The sequence below is a fragment of the Tyto alba genome, unplaced genomic scaffold (assembly GCF_018691265.1).
Source record: "Tyto alba isolate M040663 unplaced genomic scaffold, T.alba_DEE_v4.0 Super-Scaffold_21, whole genome shotgun sequence".
In the NCBI taxonomy this organism is placed as follows: Eukaryota; Metazoa; Chordata; class Aves; order Strigiformes; family Tytonidae; genus Tyto; species Tyto alba.
This window is the reverse complement of record NW_024881295.1, coordinates 15,431,486-15,458,727: the sequence shown is the minus strand read 5'-3', so window position 1 is coordinate 15,458,727 and position 27,242 is coordinate 15,431,486. Positions and strand designations below refer to the sequence as shown.

The window sequence follows — 27,242 nt, the reverse complement described above, 5'->3', positions numbered from 1 at the left end:
ACATCTCGCGTTACAGAGTTCAGTGCAATCACAGGGCATATTGTCACCTTCGCTCTCCACCGACTCCTCCTCCACTCAGAGGCGATGCGTCTCACTCCTGCGCGGCGGCTTTCCCACGCTGCAGCAGCAGGCAGAGAGAAGGCACGACATAACGCCCGGTGCCTGGCCCCTGTCGCCGCTTGCGGCTTTCTTATGCTGCCCCAGGAGCTGCAGCATTCATACACGGGAAGGGGTGGGATGGAGAAAGGGGCTGCAAGAAGGAAAACTTGTAGAACTTTAAACTGGCTATTTGGTTGTGTGTAGCCTTGTGGAAAAAAACCCCACTGCCGTTTCTATGTTTGTTGGGTTTGGGGTTTTTATTTATTTATTTTTATTTAGGTGAACCAACCAAGCAGCCTTCAACCGGAAATACTTGGAGAAGTGAAATCATTAAAAAAAAAAAAAAAATTATGGGTGGGGATGTAAGGAAGTTAAATGTAGAAGGTGGTTGTGGTTTTGAATCATATTTCTGTTTCGTGTGCAATTTTCCAGAATCAGTATCCAGTCATCAAACAACTGTTCAGTGTCTCCAAGCCAAGGATCTGAAGTGATTTACTTTGCTATTAAATACCGGGTTGTGTATTTTACCCAGGAGGTGGCACTGTCTGTAGTGTTTATCCATCCTCTCACCTCTTTTGTCCTGTGTCAACAAGAGCAGGATCGTGCAGGGACAGCAAGCTTTCCAGAGGTGATTAATTTCCTCATGTCACCAGTATCTCACACTAAAGTTGCTTTTATTTCTGGGCAAATTAGAAATTACTTCATGATAGCCTAGTGTCCGAATGTGAATGTTCCATCCTTAGAAAAGGGCAGATCAGCTCATGCAGCTCATCAGTGACTCCTGTGGACATTTTATTCTAGAAAACTAATGAAAGCAAGATCCAAACTGGAACGCCTCATTATTTGGGGGCTTAAAGTCTCCAGATTTGGAGAACAGCAAACTTATTTTGTCTGCTATTTACTGAATTACTGACTCCTCTTCTTGTTTTAAACTCCCCAAGGGACAGTGAGAGATGCAGTGAAGTTTGCGATTGATGTTGGGTACTGCCACTTTGATTGTGCCTACTTGTACCAGAACAAAAGTGAGATCGGGGATGTACTACAAGAAAAAATTGAAGGGGGTGTTGTGAGGTGAGAAGACCTCTCCATTGTCAGTAGGATATGTCCTTGGATAACTTACCTCACATGAGACCAGCTCCGGGGAGGAGAAACAAGGTCCCAACCTGTGAAGTGCCAAGGGATGAAGCTGGTCTGGGGATTAACTCCTCTCTGTCAGGGCAAAGCATTTTGCAGATGGAGGGAAGGAAGAGGTCAACTCTTAAAAAAAAAAAAAAGGGGTTGATTTAAGTGAGATTTTTTTTGTAGTCCATATCCATTGTCAGCCACGGAGACAGGAACTGAAGCCGTGCTCTCAGTTGCCTCTGAGATAGGAAGCAGGGCTATTGTATTCGTGGTCACTCCTGCTGCGCTGCCGGCCTCAGCCTGTTAACTCCTGTATGTTATGTTTTGTTTTGTTTTTTCCCCCAACAACAATGGTAGGAAAAATAAAATAACTTCTACCTGCTGGAAGCTGGTGGGTCGATTTTCACCAGTTTTGGTTTTTTTCTTCATTTCGTTTAATTGTTGTATGAATCACTGGAATTTTAGAGTATCTCATTCCCTTTTTACTTAACTGACAGTACTGCAAATAAAATAAGGTGCACAAAAGTGGCACTTCCTCAAGATGAGAAGTTGTGACCTATCATGAGCTGCCTCTGTGTCTGTGCCGTGTGCTTCCCTGCCAGGGATGCTCTGCAGTCGTGAGGCTAGGAGAGCAGCTCCCAGGCTCTGCATTACCCCTGCGACTGTGGTCCACCTTCCACGAGAGCCTCCCAGTGAAGGAGGCATGCCAGAAAACACTTGCTGCCCTCCAACTGGATTATTTGGATCTTCACCTGAGGCACTGGCCCAGGGGATTCAAGGTATTGAGACTTTAACTCCTGGGAGCCATCTGTCAGAGCTCTGCCACTTTTTCCTTTGGGACCAGACATACCCTTAGTCCTCTCTAATGAGGAGTGTTATTAAACCTCATTAGGAAATAACGACAAACCTCCACATAGAGTGCCCAGGAGGAAAGGTACAGTCATGGCTGCTTAAGCTAGGTCTTGTAGTATAAAAATCACCTTATTTTACCCCACATAGCATTTCCATGTCACAGATCAAATTACCGTCCAGATCACATTCCTCTGAAAGCCTGGGATTTGGCTGTCATTTGATTGTCCAGAATCAAACACTTGTGAATTACTTAGTTCCTATTTTTCTCTTTTCTCTTTACACTCAGGTTAAATAAATCCTCGTTTCCCCATCAAGTCACATCCCTGGACTTCCCCCAACCTGACTGAGGTACCTAAAAGTGTCTGCCCTTCCTCTGCCTGCAGGACAGATTCTCAAGAGGCAGATTTTCTTGAAGATTACTCTGTTCAAACCAATTACTGGTTTTGGCCACCACTCTCCCCAGTACAAACATAAGCCAGGATATCCAGCCTGTCTCCAGCTCCACTTCTAGAATTTCTAATTGATTTTCTTAAGTACTTAGATTCAGCCTACCTTAAACTCGCTTTTCTTTTGTGATGATAGGCAGGAGAGGAGCTATTTCCTGCAGATGTAAAACGGCATGAACATTCCCAGTGATACAGACTTTCTGGATACATGGGAAGTATGTTGACAAGCCAAAAAATTCTTGCTAGTTTGAAATAACAGCCCGAAAACTTTAAGTTTTCCACTTTGGGAATTGTTCTGAGGGAATTTCTGATGTGAAATATTCCAGATTGCTGATTTCTCTGTGCCTTTGGGCTCCTTCTTGTGTTACTTTGACAAAATTTAGGTATTTTTATGTCTACTGCTTACTAAACTGACTGGATGGGCATGGCAAGAGGAAATCTTTGACTGTGTGTGTACACTGCAGCAGCTTGAGCTGACAGATGCTGTTACTTCAGTCCCAACACCACACTCTGGGAATGTATAGATGGATTTAGCTGTAGCTGTGCTCATCCCTCATTGCACCTGAGCTGTCCAAACCACAAGAAGGCCAACATGCTTGTGCCAATGTACCCAGAGCATCTAAATTTGTCCCCTCTACTAAGTCCTGGAACTTGTCCAAAGTCCTTCCCTAAAGCTGCATGTGCAAGGCAAACAGGCACGAGCATGGGCTGCGTGGGAGACAGGGCTTGGGCGCAAGTTCAAATTTCTGCTTGGCTGATGGTTTGGGCTTCCTTTCCCTTCCACCCCCACCATCTGCTCAGCACAGCCAGGTCAAAGGAAAAGAGACTCACCAGAGTCAGAATTCACTGATGATTTTTTCCTTCTTTCAGATGAAGAGTAAGGCACATTTTTGTTGCTTATTTGAAGGAAAAAAGTGGACATTTCAGGCTGCTGCTTATCATAGCAACTTCAAATAAAAATTATTTCTGCTTTGAAGAAGTGTGCCTTCTGTTCTAAAGGCTGGTAGTAGATTATTTTCTCCTGTTTCTTTTCTGCTGCAGGTGCCAAGCTAATTGGGGCTGTCCAGCTGTTTTATTGTTTGCTGCTGTGAAAGAAAATAGGTGATGGTGCAGGAATACAGCACTATTTATACTATACTGCCACTGCTAAATGGTACATCTCCCTTGGGAAATTAAGCAGAGTTGATGATCAGGTATCCTGCTCTAGCTCTTCCAGAACAGCTCCTTGTTGAGCTGCTTTGTTCCAAATGACATGGTTTTTATTATGGGATAATTATTTGGTCAGCTGAGGAATTATCCTAAAAAAGCCCCCTCTTTTATTTATGAGCAGAAGGTCTGCCTGGGGATGATATTTCAAAATACTCGTATTCTATCAAAATAATAATAGTGTATAAATTGTTAATCCTGAATAATGCTGTTATTTATTTGTATGATGTTACATGATGTGAGAGCCTGAGTCTTTGACCAGGGTCCCACTGTTAATGTACTGTACTATTGCCACAGCAGAATAGGATCTCTCATATGATGATTTTTACCACTGAAGTCTTCACTCCGGAATTTTTTCCATATGAAAAAAAAGATCTTAATTCAATAGCAAGTCTGATTGTGTAGTGTTTCTATGCTATGGAAGAGCTGGTGGGTGAAGGAGTGTTGAAGGCCATTGGAGTCTTCAACTGCAGACAGATAGATTGGCTCCTGAGCAAACCAGGATTAAGCCACGAACCTGCAAATAATCAGGTAAATAGTTCTCAAACTCATCAGTAGTGACATCACCTGTCTGGGATGTTGCACCTGATGGAACATCTCTGGCAGTAAAATACCTTTTATGTTAAGGCTGTGTTTTATCATATCTCCATGGGAATACACCTGTATTTGACTAAATTATAAAGTAATGAAAGATGCAGAATGTTCAGTGCCCTTCCTTGGATGGGAAAGCTGCAGCCACACAGGCCTTTGGCACTCCTGGGCTGAAAGTGCAACCTTCACCTTTCTTCTGACTGCAGCACTGAGCTCGTGCAGGCTGAGAGTGGAGCTCTGCAACGGAGAACTGGTGGGGCTTACCCTTCTCCTTTCCTACAGCCCCCAAGGAAAAAGAGGCTGCGTGGATAGGTAGGACAGGAGCCAGGCTACACCGCCCAGGTGAATAGGTAGGACCGGATGACATGAGAGTTGCATGCTTCAGCTGGATGTGCACAACTGGACCTGGGAGTGCATTGATATGGGGACTGTGAGAGCTCATGAAAAATGAGTCATGCAGCTGAAAAGAGAAACTAATGTATGAAGTTTAGGCCTTGCTGGAGGCAGGGTTGGGAAGAAGGGGAAACGATCTGAAACACTGATTCTCTTAAAAAACCCCACAGCTGCAAAAAGAACAACCTATTCAAAGCTGATGTGGGGGTTTGGTGGGTCATCATAGTGATGCTAAACACTGAAGTACCTTCTGCTTCTGAAGAAACCTCATATTTAGTCTGTAGATTGAGAGCCACCCTTATCTTCCTCAGGAAGAACTGATGGAGTTTTGCCAATCCAAATCGATCGCTGTCACTGCATACTGTCCCCTTGGAGTGCCCAACTGGCCATGGTAAGAATGCTTTGTGAGACTTCTTTCTTAGACATAGATTGAAGCCAATATAGTAAACCAGCCTTAGGATGTAGATAAACTCTCACAGAGTAAAACTGATATAATTAGAAAAATATTTACTAATTCATTAAAAATGACACAGACACAGAAACCTCTCTCACACTTACTCTGCTATTGAGTCCACTAATTCATACCTATGCTGTTACTGGAGTTTCATACTTAGGAGAAAAAGATTAAGTTGAAGGGAAGATAATTCTTAATTGAGCTTGGGTAAGCTTATTAAACATGTAAGAAAACTTCTGAACTAAAAAAGAAAAAAAAAAAAAAACAAAAAACAAAGCAGCACATGCTTATGAAAATAACATCTTTGCAGTCCTGCTGAGACAAATGGATTAGGTTTTTTAATATATGACTTGAAAAAATTTGCTTTTTCTCCAGTCTCTATGGCTTTCTCCAACCTGGGACAGGGCATTTACCAGACCAGCTGTGCTTGTGAAGGACATGACAGCTACCCGTTCTCAGGATGAAATTTTCAGGATCTGGTCCAAAGAAATTCCCAGCCTGATCCCAGGCTGGACTGAAACGTGTTACAGTGATCTGTTATATTAGAAACTATAGGCCTCTTCTCATGTGCCAAACTGTGATAAAAGGAAAAGAATGAAGGCAGGGACTGGAGCAATAAGAAGTTGGTGAATGAAAGCATGCAAGATGATGCTTTCGTATCATTTAAATAATATTCCTATGCTACAGTGCTTAAGGGAGAAGACAACTGCCGAAGTCTGCTTTTTATTATCACAGGTCCAAGCCTAAAGATATTTCCCTTTCTGATGACCCCCAAACTAAGCAAATTGCTCTCAAGTACAACAAAACCCCAACTCAGGTTAATAATGGTCATAGTATTTTCCCTGGCGACATGTATTTTTCCCACTTGTGCTAAAGTAATTATTTACAGAGGTATTATGGAAAACTGAGTCCCAGCTGTGTCTCATACACATCGTAATGTTTTAAAAGTTACTATCTTTAACACTAGTTATAATGATGGACAGATTACCAATGGCTTTGGGCTTTAATCAGCACACTAGTCGCTTGTACGCACACTGTTCCTGTCCAATCCTGAACTCTTGTTCAACATACTCCCGTGCTGTCATCTCAACTTCAGAGACACAATGATTAAACGACCTCATGTAGTAATTAGGAGGGGTTTGCTATAGTGCTTTTCTTATGTGAGCCATCTCTGATTAACAGTAGAGCTGTTCCATGTAACCATGTAAGCATGTGTGCTTTTCAGCTTTCAGAAGACCGGCACAACTTCTCAGCTGTAATTCCCTATCTGTTCCTGCAGGTGCTTATCCAGCTCCAGATTCAAAGAAATGTGAGTGCAGTTCCCAAATCTGTCACTCCACATTGTATTGAGGAAAATTTTAAGGTAAGCCAGTACCTCATAAAATTATTAATGGTGTTAAACTTTACACAGAAAAATACATTCTACCAGTTGAACAAAGTACCCCCTTCGTGCTTTGAACTGGCAAAACCTTTTGTCTGTCAGATACCACGTAGGTTACTTCTTATGAATGCAAAAGGTTACTTGAAAAGTAAGGAGCCAAGTATCCTTCATGAGAACACATCAAGTAAGAGAGATTAACTTTTCCACCTTGTGATACAAATATGATGCAATTAGACCCCACCAGCACTGTCACTTTATGACATTTATTCATCATTCACCACAAATGTTCATCTATTACACACTTCCTAGTGCTTCAACAACTACAACACTTTTCTACTTTTGTTTTGGTATTCTTTCTGCAAATGAACTTATACTTGTCTTTTTGCAAACTGAAATAATCCAGGTGTTTGGGACCTTTATTCAGGTGTTTAACTTTGAATTGGCTGAAGAGGAGATGGAAACCTTCCTTGTTTTCAAGCAGCAGTATTGCATCTGTGCATTAAGTGAGTAGCTCCTCTGTGTTAAGACATCTTGTAGAGGGAGGCATGTCAAACAGCTGTCTGAAAATCAAGATCAACTAGAAACTCCAAAATAAATAAGCAACAATTTTTTCTTCTGTTTCCTTTGGCTACTTTATATAAGAATAAACTCCATTTTAAGAATGGGATTTGTAAATTTTTTTGAAGTGAAAAGCTGTGCCTGTATATTTATGATAACATTATTAAGGCAGCATCTAGCTAATAGAATGGTGAGATACAGACCTGCCAAGATCTGCAATTTATTCTGTTCTCCCAGGTTACCCACTTATATAATAACATACTGCAGACTTAGGAGTTCACAAGAGAGAGGATTATCTCAGCCAAGTTCAGCAATTTCTAAGTGAATTTTGAGACCAAGGTCAGGGGTACCTGGGAAGGTTACAGAGCATTAACTATGTAAACTAAGCAGATTCATATTAGTGTTTTTACTGTAGTTCAGTTTTAGTTCTGCAGAGCTTTTGTCAGGGGAAAAGAACTTTCTCTTCTTAGCCTTAAGACTATATCCTTAAACTGTTTCAATCCTACTCTCTTCTTCTACATGCAAAAATGCCAAGGACAATCTTCCAAAACCAGATAAACACAGGCATTGTCTTCAGATCCTCCAGGGATCAGGACTGTATAGCATTGTTTCAAGCAATTTGTAATACTGCATGTGTATTAAATCATAAAATAAATGGAATACGTATTACTACATGTATGTAGCTCACAAGCATTCTGAAGAGTAATCTCTGAGTGTGCATGGGTTTGCTTCCCTTATCAACTAGTTATGTCAGTCCTATCTTTACTCTGCTCATATTCTCTTATCATTTAGTAATGATAGTTAAAGAAGTTTAGCAAACCTGGATCTTTAGGCTTTGTGAAAAGCAGTCTTTATGATAAATATAAATCCTGACAAATTTTAAAGAAATTTAGATTCTCCTCATGGTTGTATTTTTGGACAAAAGTTCAAAACATACACTATGTTTTAGTTGTTAATACAAGACAATCTATTTAACATCAAAGACAAGATGCTGCTTGAGATTCTTAGTTCAGTAATTTCAGTGTAACAGACCAAAAGTTTTTTAGAGGACACTGATGAATTGTGTTTCAGGAGCTGTTTTCTTAATGAGGTTTCCCCTTTATGAACTGCTAAAAATTAATAAACTGTTATGAGATTTGTATGTTTGGTTTATCATATCTACAAGAGTATATAAATACTGCCTTTATCAGTAGAATGGCTGCAGTTAAGATCATGAATCTCTCCCAGCAAATCCAAAGTGTGATAAAGGACACCCTGAGGAATTATTTTGTTTGGCAGCTGTCTTATTTAGCAAGCAGGAAAGCTGGGCAGCTTCAGAGAAACCAACAGTAGATTTTGTTCTCTTGTTCTCCTCCCCAGATACTGTCTGCATGTGTTTTGACTCAAAGGCTGTCACTGTATGTTGTTTTCTCTGGTGGGGAAAAAAAAAAAAGTCAGTGCTACTGCAGCCAATGCATCTGCTGGAGCTTTAATGAGGTGTCTGTTAATCAAGACTTCTTGCTCTTGAACTCTATCTAACATGTGACTCAAAACTCCTGTAATTGCTTTAGGCTCTTCCAGCCCAGTAGAAGAACAATGTGGATCAGCACTGCCTGCAGAGAGGAAGGACAATTGCGTAAAGGTTCAGGGCTAGGATATACACTTCATGGATATCCTTTTCCAACTGATTTCTTTGTAGTTGAGGTTTTTAAGTCTATAAAGGAAGTGATGACATATCTTTGAGCTACTTTTGAGTTTTGCAAGATGTTTGAATAACAGGTGCCCTAGAAATGGCAAAATAATTCCATCAAATTGGATTTCCTCCACCAACGCTTCTAAAGAAAGAGGTCTGAAAAGCGTATCAGCAATTGACACCCAAGAGTTACAGTGCAGTGGTATGGATGGGAAGGTGCCTGTAATAGGTACTCTCTCCTCCTGAACATGCTAAATCAAAAAAGTCAGTTACAGGAGTTAAAAAATGAGCTACATGGAAGGTGCTCAGCTTCCAGGCATTCAGACTGTGGTCAGGTTGTCAATGTACAGCAGCAGGAGCAATACCCACTGGAGGCTGTGGCTTACAGCCTATCTTGAGATACTCTCAACTTCATAGGAATTTTCTAACAACATTCCAATTTAATCACAGCTATCAGAGTTGAAGTTATTTACAGGATGTTTATAGACTGTGGTAGGCAGGAAGTCAGACTAGATGATCACAGTAGCCATATAATAGTAAAAAATTCAAAACAAGTTAGAAGCCAGAGATTGTGCATTTGTTTTACAGACAATAGATCTTTTTCAGCTGCAGAGACTTTAGCAAAGGTAAAAGGAGAAAAATTTGAGTGATGTCAATTACTGGGAAATAAAGGACCTTCTATTTTGCAGCAGAGCTGCAGTCATATGACTTAAAGACAAACACTGACTAGTGCTGGACACTTTATAGTCTCCGTATTCAGATTCATCTGAACTCCATGGTAATAAGCAAATGTATACTGACAGCCACTTAGCCCACTCCCTTTTCTTTGGTTGTAATTAATTCAATTGCATTCTGCTATCAAGGTAGCCTCAGGGTACATGCAGTGACAGTCTGTCTCCACATACTTTTCAGTGGCCCGTGAAGCATTTGTTAGTTACTAATCCCCAGGCTGGATCAACATCTAACACGAGGAGCAGATGTGCAGGAGGCCACAGGACTAGCACTTCATAGTCATGAAAATACCAAGGCCATCTGTTAAAGCCAGGAAAGAACACGTCACACTACAAAAAATGCTTCAGGAAAAGAACATGAGTATTCTCCCAGTGTCAGATGCAGCATAAACAGGCTCAAATCACCATGACCAGCTCTAGGGAGTGCAGTAAGTTTCTTGAAGGACTAGAAGCTTCTATTCCTGTGTACCTACTTCCTCAGCAGCAAAATCATCAGCCTTCTGTTGGAACTACAGTACGAGGTTTGTATTATCCCCAAAGAATTTTCAGTTTTCATCACCCATGTGATAGAAACTGCTCTTAGACCAAACCCACAGAGACATCTTTCCTAGTCAGTGAGATTATCCATGCCACTGAACTGAAGCCAGTAAATGGAAAATATCTTAGCTTAGCATTTTGCCTTTGTATCTCAACATATTGTCCCATGACTTGAGCTTTTATTGTATAGTTCATCTGTTCTGCCACGGTCAAACCTTCATTAAAAGTTCCAAAGGTGCCGGGTGAAAAAAAAAAAAAGCAGCATTATATCCATGTTTTAGAGGGAAAACAGGGTAACAGAGCTAACGAACAACAGGTAAAATTCAAAACTCTTTGCTGATCATCGCTGCTCAGGTTTTCCATCTATTACAATTCCAAGTTCTCTCCTATTAAGCTCAATATAATTCAAAAGCAAGTACAATGAGAAACAAAAGAAACAATAAGATAGACACCCATTCCATCAACTTTTTGCACTCAGTCCTGCACAAAAAGTTCTGGTCCTTGCCTTCCCCTATATCAAAGATTTATAGAAGACTGACTAGGATAATCAGCAGCCTAGGAATAATTCATACAGATGGCAATTAATTACATTGAGACTTTCCTTGACCTAACACCAGTGTAGGGAGCTATGCCAGAAGTTTATCAAATCTGGAGCAGCTTGGAAAACGTGACTGAATAGACCAGTTGCTATCTCCTCCACTGTAAAAAACAGCATCATCAAATGAATCTAGCAGCAGACAAGCCAAAACAAAGGAGACAGCAATTCTTCACCACATATGTGGGTGTGAAATATCATTCCCTTGGAATGTAACAGATTTACAAGGTAACTGAACAAGAGTTCACTGATAGCTGTTAAACATGAAAGCCATTAACCTGCTGTCAGAATATTTAACAAACACACCACTGCAATGCTCAATTTATCTTCAACAACTTGTTTTGGCCACAGTTGGAGACAGGATGCTGCAGGAGATATTTAGTCTGATTCAGTTCAGTTGTTCTTATGAGCAGCTATCAGCTGGCTTGTTACCAGGCTTATTTCGGTTCAGAAAAACTAGATTGTGAATTCAGCTTGATTTTTTTCTTAAGGATTTGAAAAAAAGACTAGTTTTGCAGATGTTTGTACTAGTGGTCCTGTACCATGCACTTCAACAAATCAAAATGCAAGAGCAACACAGCTTACGAAAGAGTTAGGAGTTGCCTTTAAGCTTAAATGAGCAAGGTCCTGTCAGAATATGTCAGGGATCTCTAAGTGACCAAGGACAAGGCAGAGGGAGAGATGACAAATAGTTACTAACAGAGTTTATAGATGACAAACACGGGGAGTATTAAGTGATTAAAAATAAAATAATTTGTCCTGAATCAACTGTTCTGTGCCCCAATTAAGCAAAAGACTCCAGATTTCTAGTCATATCTTTAACATAGTGAATACAGATTAAAAATCCTGATACAGGATTCTTCTTTTCCTATTTTCAATAATGTAGTTTTCCTGTGCCCCAGATTTCACAACTCTGCACAAACGTTACCGTATGCACTTGTGTCAGTCTCATGAGCTCAGCAAGAAACAGATTCTACCTTCCCTCCACCAGAAAGAAACAAAGACCAAGTTATAGGCACGATATAAAGTTATTCCAGCCAGGCAGGCTTGTGTATTTATGTTCCAATATCAGAAGTCATGACATTTTCTCCCAAAGGAACATCAATTGCAGCCTGAAACACACTGTGCTTGTAAGACTCTTTGTAGTGTCCTACCTCCAACCAGCAAGATGCCAATTCCAGCTACTTCTTGTATTCTCCTCTAACACCCCAAAAAATTCTCATAAGAAGTCTCATCTTCTCCAGTGAGATAATTGTCAATTTTCTCTACCTGTTTTCCCTGATAAATCAGTTCACCATCATTCTTTGCTACTATGGAAATGAATCTGTTCTGTCAGAGACATTTAACATGAAAAAGACCAGCTAATTTGGTATTATTTGAAACAGTGAGAGCACAGCTAGAAGTGAAAAAAATTTTGAGTACAAATACCACTTCTACCAGTCCTGAGAACGTGATTTTTCTGTTTCTTGCTCAAACTTTCCTGTAGGCTGGACTCCTCTTCCTAGGGTGTGCTACAGTATCACACTAGTTTAACTGCTGCAGCAGAATCCTGAGAAAGTCTAGTAAGAGAGGCCAACAAGGTGGAGCTGAACTACGAGTTCTTAAATCAAAAACACAAAAACAAAACAAAAAACAACCACTTTTCATTGGAAGAGCTACAAGATTGTATTTGTCTTTAAAAATTTCTTTGATCAGAAACCCAGAGATCTGTCAAATCACTATACAAAAACAAATGCTGTGAACAGTTATAGCAGGAAGAGCTCAGTTAGCAGGAATGCTAGGCTCCGGATATCTAATTCTTTGATCTTTCCACTTTACCTTTTAGGAGATGAAAGGAAATCTCTACCCTTGTAGGCAGACAGTATGGCACAAGTATGAGGGTACAACAGCCATTTATTTTACTGTAACAATCCCCAGATGAATCTAGATTAAACAAAGATTTGGCTGCAGTCTAGAAGACTGGCTCTTCCTCTATCTCAGCCTCATTGAACTGTATCTGGCTTTGAAGCAGCAATCCAAAAACCATTATGTGTGACAGGGTTTTCTAACACTCCCCCCTTCTCATCCTTTCTGACAACAGCCTGCTTTCTGTTCGAGTTTATGCATCGTTGTCCCTTCACTCAGGAGCTTCTGTTTTTCCTCTATTCCCACTCTCATATTTCACCCAGCGTCCAAGCCCTCTGCCGGTTAACTGCTGCAGTGTGTCCCAGAACAACCCTTGCCAAATTCTTTCCCACTAAATCATCCAGCAAAATACAGAGAGTGTCTGTTACAATACCACTCCATCCTTAATGCCAGCTAGTCTTCCTTCTGCTGTGGAGCAATCTGAAAGTTTTCTCCAGTAAAATTCCTACCGAGAATGGAAAATTTCAGGCACAAACTTCCATAAAGTTACAGTGAAATGAGAACAGAGGAAGTTAACAGAACCTGATGTACTATTTTGGAAACCCTGACTCTCAGTGTAACTACTTGCCAGAACACATTTGTCACAAAAAAAATGTTATTTCCAAGCAATTCAGCACTGCTCCAAATAGTTCTCTGTCACAGCTCAGACCAATCTAAGAACATTAGCTGCTTTGCTTTTAGATGCCTTTGGGCTCTTATTTATCACATTATAGATATCCAAAACCACCTGCAGAGCTGAACCTTTTTGTATTTACTTTTAAACGAGGAATTTAAAGTGATTATAATCAACTTAGGTTAGAAGAATCAGCATTAAAGGAAAATATTGCTTGGAGTCAGACATTGATTTTCTCCTTCCTCCTCCATACTGCAAGTTATCTCAACCTTGTCTGTTCAGCCTATCGTAAATTATTCTGACCAAAACCATGTTGCATGTAAAGTCTGGCCTCAGCAATAGTGGAAAGATTTAAAATAAGCATTTGAAGATAACAAAATCTGTTTTCTCAACATAGCAGTTAATATTTATCAGAAAGAAAAATTTTAAATTAGTATGGCTCCTTAGTACCTTTTTATCAGTACCAGGAAACAAACCACCTACTTTGTAAATAGTTTGAGAACAACATTCACAGTACATTTTTAACCTTGCTAAGCTCCTTTCAAGGGACGCTATGCTGTGCGGTTACAGAACTGGAATGCTACCTTACATTCACCATGTAGGGGTAGTTATGCATTAATAGTTCTGGTGCCTCCTTTTCCTTGAGCCGTTCAGAAAGAATCCCCTTTCTGTCAGGCCTACACAACATCCTTCAGAGGACAGTTCACACTCTGTATCTACTCAGATCTTGGAAAAAAATTTACAAGAACATGCAAGAAAAATCACCCAACACTAGCCACTGTTTTTACAAGTGCCCAAATGCGTTTTGTGAGGAGTTTTAAGCAGCTCTCAGAAGGCAACAACTTTAAAACCATTATCTGCGGATATTGGGAAAACCATAAAAATCCCAAGGGACAAACACACCCGACATGCCAAAATTTGGGTATAAGCATGCTCTTCCATCCTCCCAGAACAAAGTAGTAAATTTCTGATCTGCTAGCACATGAAATAGGATTTTCTGAGAGACCCATTTTCACTAAATATTTGCAAATGGTAGCTTGTACAAGCACAGAATTCTTTCCTGCATCGTGCGCTGCCTGCCTGGAAAGGGTAAGTTTTCTACTACTTACTAAAATGATGTCATATGATGCTGTGCAGGCTTCATATCTTCAATGGAATGATTTTTCTACTAGCCAAAGTATACTACCACTTCAGTAAAATAAAGGCTGATTTAAACATCAGCCTATTAGCCATAAGACATATCAAAACAGCTCAATTTAAAGAGAGGCTCACACTCAATGGCCACAGGTACATTACAGTGTACGTCAATGGCCACGGGTTCACCACACTCAGGTGTTCTACACATGCACTAGCAGGAGAGCAGCAGATAGCTAGCAGCTCATACATAAGAATTAACATCAACAGCAGATGATTTCTTCGGCAACATTAATTTTCCTTGCTTTTGTGTAATCTCTAGAGACAGCTGATACAATACAGCTACTACCAGCATTACTACCATTACATCACTGCTGAAATAACCATCTCATTACACACAGTAATGAAACTGTATTTTATTATAAGCAAAAACAGCTGTTATATCACCAAGAAACCAGGACCTATACACTTTTCAAAGAGCTACCCATGTAGAAACTGCTGTACTTGGAAATCAACTTGTACTTCCAGTTGGAGAAAAAAGCATGGAGTGTTACAAAAAGAAACAAAACCAAACCCAAAAGTAATCAGAAAAAAGCAGACCTCATTAACCACGTAAAATCTGCCAATATCCTGGTCCTTCCAGACAACAATAGCCACTAGATCCAATTCACAGTATTCCAAGATAAAAGTGACTGCTTGTTCAAACTTTCTCAATGTTTTCTGCTTACCAATTCCAGACATGCAGTTTGGCAAAGACAATCTGCTAGTCCACACAGTGTGCCCTTCAGAACCATTTTAGCATTTCCTTCTTCCAAAAAAGAAAACATAAGGTCACTGAGTACATATACTGCATCTGTGGGGGCGGGGGGAAGCAGTGAGAAAGCTACGTAGACAACTCATAGGCAACAGCAGAAGCATATCCGAGAATTCTGGAGAAAGGCAGGAAACCATCCTCAGTATTCTGTATTGAAAGGGTACTCCTTGTGAGTTTTGTACCTGAAGGAAACCAAAGAGGAAAGATTAATCTCACGTCTGAAAGATACTATATGCATCTGTAACCACTGCAAAGAGCCATCAAGAGAGGAGCTGAACTTTATAAAAGCAAAGTCAGTTTGTTTCTGCTTTCCTTGGTGACACACCGAATTTGTAAAACAGAAGAATTCCTGAGTGCCTTCTGTTGTTTGGGCTCTGACCATTTCAGGCGATGTGACCTAGGTGCTTTGTGGACACCTAATTCAAGGTTTCACTGTTTACTGCCAGGAATAACTTTTTTTGCATCCTTCCAACAAAGATTTCATGTCTGGCTTTAGGCTTCCAAACTGCAAATCCTCATGTTAATTTCTGAATGTTCACCTACTTTACCAATCACTCCTGAAGAACATAGTCAGTTTTTATAATATACTTAAGGGTCATGTTAGAAAGACAATACATCACAAGCCAAGTTAAGCAAGAATTGAAGTCTGTGTCATGCTTATTTCTCCAACATGGATGAAATAAAAATTATGCAACAGGAAGCTTCTTACTCAATTCCAGCTACTGAAAGTTTCTTGGAGACTGAACTGAAAAAGAATGTGAAGTTTGCTTTATGCTCACTGTGATTTTGTTCATAACATGAACATTTAAAATCTTACTCTGAAAAGTTATTTTGAGGATGACCCCTTTGGAAATTGAGTTTGGCTATCCTGATTTTCAACCAAGCCTAGTATCTGTAACTTCATTACATTAAACTATGACATACCGGTAACAGCTTGAAAAAAACCACAGCACTGCCACTTACATGCTCATTGCACAGACTCTCCAGTTTCTATTAAAGCTGAGAATAGTTGCCATCTCCTCTTTAGTCAATTCAAAGTCAAACACCTAACAAGAGAAACAGCTGGAAATCACCTCTCTGAACAAATCAGAGACTGTAAGCAAAAATTACAAAATTAAAGAACAAGTCCACAGTGTAGGGGTAATTGTTAGAAGAAATGACTACTTCATGAAGGAGGGAAAAAAAAGATGGCTCAGGATTCCTGAGACTCCACTGGCTGGAGTAGGGGAGGGAGCTGAGCAGGGAGAGGGAGGAATTAAAAATCAAAATCTCAAGTTGCAGTAACATGTCCCAGTTGTTTTCAGAAGTTTGGAGAGCACTTAGTGTTGGAGAATCACTCCATCCTCCATTTGTGAAAGGTGCATCCTTCTGTCCTATTCCAGAGGAACATCTAAAAGACTTTCATATTCCACCTAATGCAACCAAGTGTTTTCCAAAGTTCTATTACTGGTTTCAGTCAAGGATCACTGAATCAAGAGTAGCAACATGCTTTATGGATAGCAGGACTATTTTCTTAACAGTGCTTGTTCTATATAAGCCTTTTGTGGTGTGCTACTGCACTGGGACCCCAAGCAAGCTCTGTCAGATGACTTATCTACGTGACATAGAACAGGAAGCATCACATAACATGACTGCTAAGATAATCAGCATAGTGTTTCCAAAAGCTTTGTTCACTGCTGCTCTCCAACTGTAACTTAAGATGAACCCTCCGTAAACCATAAGTAAGCATACAGAGAGAAAAAGCCCAGTCCTCTTGCCGGAGGAGGACTTGGGAAGGGTGAGGAAGGATTGCTTCTGGCTCTACAGGGGGAAGCCATGCCATCCCTGAACATGCCATGCACCCGGATCACTCCTAATGACTCACCTTGAAGTTCTCCACAATGCGCTGTGGTGTGACAGACTTTGGAATCACAACCACATTTCTCTGGATGTGGAACCGAATGAGAACCTGCAAGAGGCGTAGTACTGAGTCAGAGAGAAGATGGCTTTTGCTCTATGGCAAGCAGAACTTGTTCCAACAGTTGTTTACAGCAAACTGTACAGTTCAGCAGAATTAACGCATTTCTGCAGACCTGCATTTCAAATTATACCTGAATTATAAGCAGCACTTTCTGAAGTGCAAATAAAGAACTGGTGGCACCCCATGTAGGCCTCCTTTCCCATCCAGTTTAGTGATACTCAGTTTCCTTCTTTAGAAACTTTCAGTAGTCTATACAAGGGTTCAGTTCTCTGCAACAGGACTTGAGATGGGAAGACTGAAACATGACAGCATCTGAAGGTGGTTCAAGAAAATGTTTCTTGTCCATGGTCAGAGAGCTCTTGCAAACATGCACTGCAGGCCACATAGTAAACATAGCTGCATTGCTACTTAATGTCACAGAAGAGCACCCCAGGTGATAGGGAATGAAGAGCCAGCCTGTCCTTCACATTGTCATTAGCTGTCTTATGCTGTGTTACAGGTAGAAGTACCCACTGTCCCGTGCCTACCTACCTGTGCTGGTGTTTTGTTGTGCTTGGTTGCAATCTCCTTGATCTTGGGGTCATCCAGTAGGGAAGGATCCTCTGGCTTAGCCCTACAGAGAGGAAAGGAGATCAGTGGCAAGAAACCCACATAGATCCAACCTAGCAGAGATCTGCATCTAGATTAGTAATTAATAGTGCACTTGTAGTCCCAAAGTTTCAAGCATAATCCATACCAGCTCTCTTGCAAAGCACAAAGTAATCTTACCATGGTCGGTCAGGAGAGCCAAGGGGACTGTATGCTGTCACAGCAATCCCTTTGGATTGACAGTACTTGATCAGCTTCTCCTGGGTAAGGTATGGATGACATTCGATCTGCCAACATAAGAGATTGACAGTGATTTAACTGCTTGAACACGTTCCAGGGATTACTTCTTAAATCAAAGGCTGATTTTAGTTTCTGTGCAATATTACAGAGCCTTTGTTTTCTGTACAGCCTCACTCCCTTTCTATTTGTAGTAGTTCCCCTTGCAATGAAGGGTTCAAGGACTGTAACACCACTCCTTGAAACTTTGCTGATCCATACAATCTCCAATGCATGGGATGACCAGCTACATAATTGCTTAATTGGGACAGTTCAGTAAAATGCGCACATGAAAACTGTAAAATCATAACAGTATAGCAGACCAGTAAGTACAAAGTTCTCTCTTCATCCCTAATTAAACATGTCATAATGTCTTTTTACAACTACCATATTATAACTTCAATACCAGTATTGTTTCATTCATTTTTATTTACTTTGTCAATACTCATGCTGAATACCTCCAGTCTGCAAACAGTGAGAATGGCTAACTGCCAAAGATTTTAGACCTTCAGCTTACTATCTAGTGTAGATTTTTTTTTATAAAAGCATGTGAACTTAATATGAATTTTCTTAAATATATCTACATAACAGAATATAGACTCTATAACAGTGGATCTGTATTATGGCAATGTAATACACAGATACGCAGTACGGGACAGGAATTATTCATGTGTCAGGAGCCAGTGAATGAGCACGAATATTTGATACTTTGCCTAGAGGGACTTTCAGGCTAGTTCCACAACAGGGAGCACTATTCCTCTTTCAGCAGGCAACATCAGGAACCTTTTTGACTACACCGACATTTGAGCCTTCTGCAGCCTGCAGCTGCATTCTGAGGGAAGTCCCTGGAAACTTGTGCTACTGGCAAAGGGAGAGAGTGCAAAACATGGGATCAGTTTACAGCCTCAAGTGCTTTATTTGTGGTTCTATCTGCTTGCTGTTATCAGAAGCCTGCATGGCTGTTTCCCTTCTGGGGCATGCCGGAATATTAAATAGAACATGTAATTCAGTTTTGGGGACAGATTATACATATTTATTTTGCTTCAGCACTTCCAGAAACACAGCTACTCAAGAATAACAAAACATCTGCTTTTCTCAACTATTCAATAGCTAGAATTTATGTGATACAAGTGAGGCAAAGTCATCCTTACCTGTCCACTGACACTCCAGTTGAAAAACTTCTGAGCTACATTATCTAGTCTTATGCTTGGACCAGGATGAAAAGCCTATTATGTACATTTAAACAAGTACCTTACAAGTATTTAAGAGTCAGATTTCCTTACTGAACTAAGTATCAGTATCATTGTAATGTAGTTAGTACCTTGCCAAATTAATTTCTCACCACAAATGAAACCATAGTGCATACTGACCGCATTCAAATTATGAATGGGAATGACACCTAATAAAAGGGATTCCTGGATTACATATGAAATATCTGCACAGAGAAGGTGTTTGCAGGAAGCAATCACCAGCTGGTGTTAATAACAGGGAAGCTTTCAGGCTTGCAGGCATTTCTTCAGAAGCAGTAAGTTTTGAAGGACAGGGACCAAAGACCCATTGCTCTGAGCCTACCTTGATTATAGTAATCAGAGTTTGAGAACATCTGCGAGAGATATAAAGTCAGTGACCTCCATGCAAGAGACATAGGTAATTATCAACTACAGTGATGGTGGCACTGAGGTGTGGCAGATGTTTAAGGTATCATAAGACTTCTACTAAATATCCTAGAAGGACATTGGGACTGATAATGAGAATACACAATGGAGAATTACAAATTTGACACTTGTCAGAATGTTTCAGTTTTATATTGAATAGAATTCCAGAAAATCTTATTTGCTTTCTGAAGAGAGGTGTTAAAATCCCTTTTCAGCACATATGCTCATGCTACCATAATAAACCAACCAGTTCTTGTAATCTGGTATCAATAGCTGAGACTGCAGTCCTTTAAGCACCATAGCAATCATGGACAAGTCTAGACAGACCCCACAAGTGGCTAGCCTGGGACCTGTACTCTTCAACAACTTGTGTCAGGCTATAATCCTGTCAAGTTTGCAGGTGATGCCATACTGGGAGAGGACCAGTCAATACACTTAAGGGCAGGGCTGCCACTTCAGAGGGACCTACTAAGGCAGGAAGAGCAGGCCAACAAAAACATTATGAAATTCAACAAGGCTGCATACAAAGCTTTGCACCTGTGAAGGAAAAGCCCCTGGCAACAACACAGGCTGCAGCCTGACTACCTGCAAAGCAACTATTCTGGAAAAAACATGAGGACCATAGTAGGCCAAACTGAACATGAGCCAGTAGCAAGCCTTGGCAGAACACATTCAGTAAATTGTGGGGAGTGATCATCTGCCTCCACTCAGCACTTATCAGACCACCTTTATAATACTGTGTCCAGTTTTCTGTCCAGTAGACTGTCACTAATTCAGCAGAGGGCCACCAGGATGGCTGGAGAACCTGCTGTGTTGGGAAAGGCTGAGGGAGCTGGGTTTGTTCAGCTTGGAGAAGGGAAGGCTTCAGGTCTCCTAGTAGCAGCTTTTCAATACCAAAAAGGCCATCCAGAGACAAGCCAAGCTCTTTAGTGGTGCATGGTGGGAGGACAAGAGAGGTTGAGACTGGATGCAAGTAAACTCCCTCCCTCCTTCATACACCCAAGGTAAGGGATCAGGCCGGGGAACACACTGCCTAGAGAGGCTGTGCAGTCTCCATCCTTGCAGGTTTTCAATATGGATAAATCCCTGGGCAACCTGGCCTGATTTCATAGATGATGCTGCTCTGACCTGTAAATTACAGCAGATTATTTCCTAAAGTCCCCACCACCTAAATTTTCCTAAAATTTTATGGAAGTGCTGTCTATATACCTGGACGTTTCCACTCTACGGCCTACCTTGCAACTCCATTTCCTCATCAAGTCTGTAAGTACTCCATAAAGCATGTTCCTGTTCAATTCCCTCAGCCAGCAGCAACAGGAACTGGCCTCTCCACAGAAGAGTTGCAAAAAGGTCATCCAATTCTCTGTTAGGTCCTCATATATATACACTAAGTTTTACTCTACTTCAGTGAAGTTTTTAAAGCTCATCTGAGTTCCTCCTGCCCACCCTCCTTCCGAAAAAAAGAAAAAAAAGTATTCTGGAGCTGCTCCTTGCCAGATTCCCACACAGTAGTACAGAAAGTCCATGAAAACCAGGACCTTGCACATCCAGAAGTAGTTAAAGGGTGGGACAGAGAACATGATGCATCTGTTCCATTCTCTTTCTGTAACCTTATTTCATAATAAGATTGTAGTAAAACCACCAACACCCCCCAAACATTTGCCTGAAGTCACTTTGCAGCTTACCTGGTTATTTGCAGGCTTGTATTTCAGTCCCGGCTTGTTCAAGATTCTTTCAATCTGCTCATGGTTAAAGTTGGAGATTCCAATGGCTTTTACCAGACCAGCATCCACCAGCTCTTCCATGGCCTAACAGAAAGCAGCACAAAGTCGTTATCTAGTATATGTGACAGGGCTTGAAGAACATTCTTCCTGACATGGCTTATTTCCTTCATGAGAAGCACAAAATAAACATTCATATTTTCAGAGTTCACATTTGAGGGAAAAAAAAACAGAGCACTACTCCTGTTTCACCAAAGCTCAAAGACTCATTCTTTGAAACTGAAAATTCATGGCAAGTTAGAATTGGAAAATAATGATGCCCAACAATCCACTATTGTACCAGTGAGTCCTTCCAAGTAGTTCTACATGAGACAATTTAGACTGCTGAAGGTAACGAAAACATGGAAGAGACTGTTGAGAACAGATGACATGATTCTTCTGCTGTGGCTAAACTTACCTCCCATGTATGTAGAATATCTGTGTTGCTGGGTATAGACATGCCTTTGTCATCTGTGGGAAACAGCTCCTCTCCTGCCTGTCAGTGACAAAGAAAATGCTTGAAACACTCTTTGGTGGGAAGTTAACACCAGCTGGAGACCATAATATGACAAACTCCAACTGCAGGATATACTAATGCTTATTGTCTACATACATATTAAATAATACTAATACTCACTATCTACATTATTTTCTTTTGCTTTCACATGTGATTATGGCTTTTTTGCCCATAGCCATCCCAATAAGGACACGTACTTATGCTGAACACAATGTCCTCTGGCTCATCAAAATACACATGGTGAAACATAACTCTCCACTTGAAGAATTATAACCAGTTTATAAGTTTACTTTCAGTATTACAATAACACACAGTTCTTATGTGGACATAATGAAGTGTTGTATTGAAACGTGTAATAAGGAGCTACTTAGGACCTGGAACACGTTCAGTATATATTGGACCAAATCTGCTGACAGGTCTTTCACAGGGAGACTCATTGTTTTAGCATAGGGAATGTTAAAACAGCCTACGTCCCAGTGAGGACTACATGCCAGGTAGCAACTTCATTCAAACCCATTTGTTTTCTACTGATATGTTGTTGCACCACAACACATTTTCACTTGGATAGTTTTGTCCATATAAAACTAATCTTAAAAGTACAGATGCTATGAAAAACAGCTGATCTCAGAAACAACAAATAGATGATTTTGATCAAGTTCTAACAGAAAGACTAAGCTTATGAATATTCAAACTGAGACATCAGTTCCTTTCCATGCAGTCAGTAAAAGAGTTAGGAACTAAAAAGTTTCACCTTTTGAAATCCAAGGTCTGTGGAACACTAAGGCTCCTACAGTAAAGGTCAGTTCAATCTGTACTGTATTAAAGGACTCACTGATTAAAGACAGAAATGGAAGACAAACATTCTCTTGTTCTGTGATTCTGTAACATGCAGAGGAAAGAATTTGTCAGGCACCAAAGCACAGCCCTCCTTCCCACAAAAAGGGAACCGCATCACTGGAAGATGAGTGTGCAGAAGACAACACACAGGCAGTAATCAAAAGGAGAACAATATAACTTTTGCTTGCAGCAGGGAGACCTGCCCCTAGTTCAAGGTCTACCTCTTCCACGATCAAAAGGGCAGAGGATGCTCTGCAAGCAGGAATCTCAGAGGTAGGGATCAATGGCCTGGCTCACATGGCCAGAGTAATGCTGAGCACCAGAGCAGTGCAGGTACACAACAGACACATGATGATCTGTGTCGGTTGGAGCAATTACTGGGCTGTAAAGCTATTTAGATCTTCAAAACCGCCAGTCACAACAGACAAAGCCAAGAGCATTGCTGTTACTGTACCTTAAAACCAAGAGGCCAATGGATGAGGTAGAGATCCAGGTAATCCAGTTTCAGGGCAGCAAGAGTCTTCTGGCAGCCTTCCTTTACCAGAGGCTTGTCGTGAAACGTACACCATAGCTAGAGACAAAAAGCCAAGGCACACCATGACCTCCTGGGTTAAAGCTCTTGGGGCCATTCTGTCCTGTTCAGTACAGTGCCTGTTCCTTTTGGAAGATGATGTGGAACTAAGTCATCCTAATCTTCAAACAGGGCTTACTCACTGGCCTGTGATACCGAGCAATATATGCAGTGGCAGTACACATGACTGATTTCTCTCATGGCAGACAGCAGTAGTCTGGTTTCATTAACTAAGATTTAATTTAAAAGCCACATAGTAGAAGGTCAAATACTGCATAAGAGGACAGAATAACTTAATGCCAGGAAAAGTTTAAAGCATCACCCTTATCAGTGGTACATTCCCTGCACAATTCTCCATATAGAATGAGGCAAAGTAGGAGGCTTGTCTCAGGAGTTGACTAAGGGATGTTCTGAATTGCTCCATACTGCACCACGGAGTGGGAAAGTAAAGAACTGGGGGCTTACTATGAAAAAAGCAGGGATCTTCTGGGAATCCTATATGACCAGATTCATACCTTACTCACAATGAACAGGTCCTCTCGTTTCACAACACCCTCCTTGATTTTTTGCTGGATCCCATCCCCAACTTCGTTTTCATTTTGGTACACGTAGGCACAATCAAAGTGACGGTACCCAGCATCAATAGCAGCCATCACTGCAGCTGTTACTTTTCCTGGTGGGGACTGAAAAAATAATATCCAAGAAACTCTAATGAATTCAGTTAAGAAATCCACCCCACCTAAAGCAATCCTGCAATTAAAATAAAGCAAAAAAGCCACAAACATTGTTAAACAGAGCCCCAGTTTTCCCTGCAGCATTCCTGAGTCCGTATACCTCTTGAATGCAAGCACCTGAGCTGAAATCCAGCCTTCAGCCATCCTTCCGTCACCCCACTCCCAGGCGGGGCTCAGCCCAACAGCTTTGCCGAGCTGACAGCCCCAACGCCGGGACAGTTTTCCCAAAGCCCCGAGCCAAGACCTCTTCACTTCCCCATACCACTTTTAAGAGGCCGCCCGGGGCAGAAGCCAGCCGGGGGGGGGGGAAAGGGGGGCGGCTTTTGGCCAGCGTGGGGGCCTGGGCAACCCGCAGCCCCGGGCAGAGCCCTGCCGCGGTGCGGGAGCTCGGGGGCACCAGGCAGGGAGGGACCCCCAGTACTCGGCACCCCCGTACCGAGCCGGGTAACGCTGCGCCCGGGCTGGCGGTGGGGACGGCGGGCCCCGAGCCCCGGCGCGGGGCCGGGAAGGGCCGTGCCCGTTACCTTCCATGTGCCCAGCCCCAGGATGGGCATCTTGGCCCCGGTGTTCAGCTGCACGTAGGTCGCCATAACCCTACACACACGCGCGCGCGCACCACCCCGGCGGCTGCGATCCCGGCGCCTTTAATAGCGGCCAGGCCCGCCCCGCCCCGGCGCGAAGCGAGGGACGGCGGGGCGGTGCCGTACGCCGGGGCGCAGCTGCGGGGCCGGGGCCCGGGCCCCGGGCAGCCGCCTTGTGCCGGGCGGTGCTTGTCAGCCGGGGCGGCGGTGGCTCCCGGTGAAAGGCGATCGGCGTGCCGTGCTCGGTCGCGCCGCCGCTCCCGGCCCGGTGGCCCTGCGGCAGCGCCTCGGGGCCGCATCTCGGCTGCCCCCGGGGTTGGGATGGCGGAGGGGGCGTGAGGCCCTGCTGTCTCCCTGCGCCCCGAGAGCGGTTTGCCGGCTGGGTGCCCCAGGCCAAGGAAGGGTTGATGCCTTTTTACAGGAGGAGCGTGTCCCCGCGACAGGGGCGGTTGGCCTGCCCTTCCGACCCTGTGTGCTGGGACAGAGAGCTGGAGAAACCTCGGCCTGGCTGGCTTGTGAGAGTGGCGAGAGCACCACGTGGAACAAACGCAGCTTCCACGTCAAGGGAAAGTGAGCTGTGGCTTAGGAGTAGTTTAGGATAAAGTGAGTTTACAACAATTTTATTTTGAATGTTGGGAGAGGTTTTTAAAAGTGTTTTGGGAGTCACAGAAAAGAAACTGACTTCTAAATGAGTGACATAATGATCAAATTGTCCCTCCGCCTTTCAGGAGGTGCTGAGGGCAACTCAGAATAAAATACACGATTGTAATCATACGTGGTAGATGGCCAGTAATCTCACATCAGAAACTGGCTTTGAAATTTTTGCAATGAGAGTATGCTGTTTTGTTGAAGAAGTTGCAGTGGAATGGAAAAAAACAGACTTGCCTGGGAGGCTTTACTGCTTACTGACACGTGGAGAAGTTTCTTCAGGTACGAGTGTTTGCTCTGGGTGCCGTTCCCACGGCAGAGGCCCCCAGCTCCCTGCAGCTTGGTATTTTTTTGCTCCATTTAACTAAGGGCAGGCAAGGTAATTGGTTTTCCTCTTTAATGTTCTTCCTGTTTTGTGTTAGCGCCATCAGCTGTTCCCATCAGGATGCGATGTGTTTGCACTTGGATCACAAAATTGTTGTATAACTCAGTGCTTATCTCTTGCTGTTTGTGTTTGGTTTTCCCTGGCAGTTTCTTGTCAGAGAGAGGTCTCCATCTCATCACAAGAGGCTTCATGCACAAGTTCTTTGTTTTGTTTTTGCCGTTCGCTCTTGTGAGGGGGAGACTTTCCCCTCACAGCTGTAAGGCAAGTTGGCTTTCTGCTGTTCACCTCTCCCGGAGGCCCGGTGAGGGCCATCACATGGTGGCAGGGCCTTGAGGGAAGAAGTACTGCATATGTCATGGGGTGGCAGCCAGCCTGGTACATCTTGCACGCTGTGTCCTTGGTAACATGGCCAGCTGTTTCTTTACAGTGAGCGCTGGTGATGAGGAACTATGAGGGGGATGAAGATTTTTCTTCTTCTTTTCTTGATACGTGTGTGAGGTTTTGCATTGCAACAGGATGCGTAGCATCACGGGGTTTTAATTTTGTGTTGCTGATTTTGCATTTAGTAACAGTAATTTCATCACAAGTTGTAACTTTGGAGACTGGCAGCATTTGGTATCTGAGAAGAACCGGGCTCAAAACAACGGAAGTGGGCATGTCCCTGTGGAAGCAGTCGTTACTGGCAGAGAGCCTACGGCCTGCTGAAAAAGCACAAAAGCAAAGTAAGGAGGTGACAGAGTTGCAAACTGCGATCATCTCTACTCCTAAGGGGGAGAGCTGGAGGGGTCTGCAGCTTTAGGGCTACTGACAGATACAGGCATAACAAACCAGTGTTTTGGGGTGGGGGCACGTAGGTTTCAAGCTCAAATCCCTGGGGAGGGAGGCAGGAATTTCTACCTTGTTTGGAGCCTTTAGAAGGGGAGGTTTATCTTTCTTGGTGGGGTGCTCCACTTCAACTTCTGGGTGCTGGGACGCAGATCTGAGGGTCTTGGCTGAACCTGACTGTGGAAGACCTCAGCCTCTTTTCTGAGCTCATACCAAGCCAGGAGCATATTTTGGTGGATCTGTCATCTTCTCAGAGTTGATGAGGCTTTTTGTCTTCGCCCTACTATTTGTCTGTTAATCCATCTGCTGAAAAAGCACGCCGCGGGGCACAGCCAAGAGCCGAGGAAGCGCTCCGGCCGCCTTTGGCCGTTCCTGTGTGGGAAGGGCAGGTTTACCCCGGCGAGGGAGACCCAGGCAGGAGGAGGCCGCAAACTGCCCCAAGCTGGTTGGTACCGGTTCCGTCCAGCTCTGAAACCAGTCCTGCCACCCAGGGCGACAGAGCTCGGGCAGATGGGAAGAGACTGCATGGCACCCCCCCACACACACACGCACACAACCCCCCTGCCAGGGGAGGAGGAGGGCAGCACCTCACCCCAAAGGGGCTGGCTGCTGGGGGGCCTGCGGCCTGGGCCACCCCCGCCGGGCAGTGGCAGCCCTGGGGACAGCAGCCTGCCCACCCTGGGAACACTGAGGCACAGGCAGCAGGACAGAGTGATAAAGGGAAGCCTCGGGCACCCAGGTCCACCCTCACGTTAGGGGAGGGGTGGGGATGGACTGGGTGTAATCTGTTGTGAAAATGGTG

The 27,242-nt window shown here is 42.8% G+C and overlaps 2 protein-coding genes and 1 pseudogene across 2 annotated transcripts in view; 2 read left to right on the top strand and 1 right to left on the bottom strand.

Annotated features, from left to right (window-relative positions):
* The first annotated feature begins 1,030 nt into the window (after window positions 1-1,030).
* On the top strand, window positions 1,031-14,862 carry LOC104368193 (annotated as a pseudogene).
* Window positions 14,691-24,662, bottom strand: LOC122152380 (aldo-keto reductase family 1 member B1-like). The gene is made up of 10 exons (XM_042795545.1): window positions 24,526-24,662; window positions 23,783-23,950; window positions 23,151-23,267; window positions 21,761-21,838; window positions 21,268-21,390; window positions 17,832-17,938; window positions 17,595-17,676; window positions 16,968-17,051; window positions 16,067-16,149; window positions 14,691-15,285 (listed from the first exon to the last, which is right to left on the bottom strand). Exons 1-10 carry the CDS (start codon window positions 24,589-24,591, stop codon window positions 15,243-15,245), a joined length of 951 nt encoding a protein of 316 aa, XP_042651479.1. The 5' UTR covers window positions 24,592-24,662; the 3' UTR covers window positions 14,691-15,242.
* An 85-nt stretch (window positions 24,663-24,747) lies between these two features.
* BPGM (bisphosphoglycerate mutase) overlaps window positions 24,748-27,242 on the top strand; it is a 54,054-nt gene continuing 51,559 nt past the window's right edge. The window contains exon 1 of the mRNA XM_032986383.2: window positions 24,748-25,185. The gene's annotated coding sequence lies outside the window, so the exon portion shown is untranslated. The remainder of the gene's footprint in view (window positions 25,186-27,242) is intronic.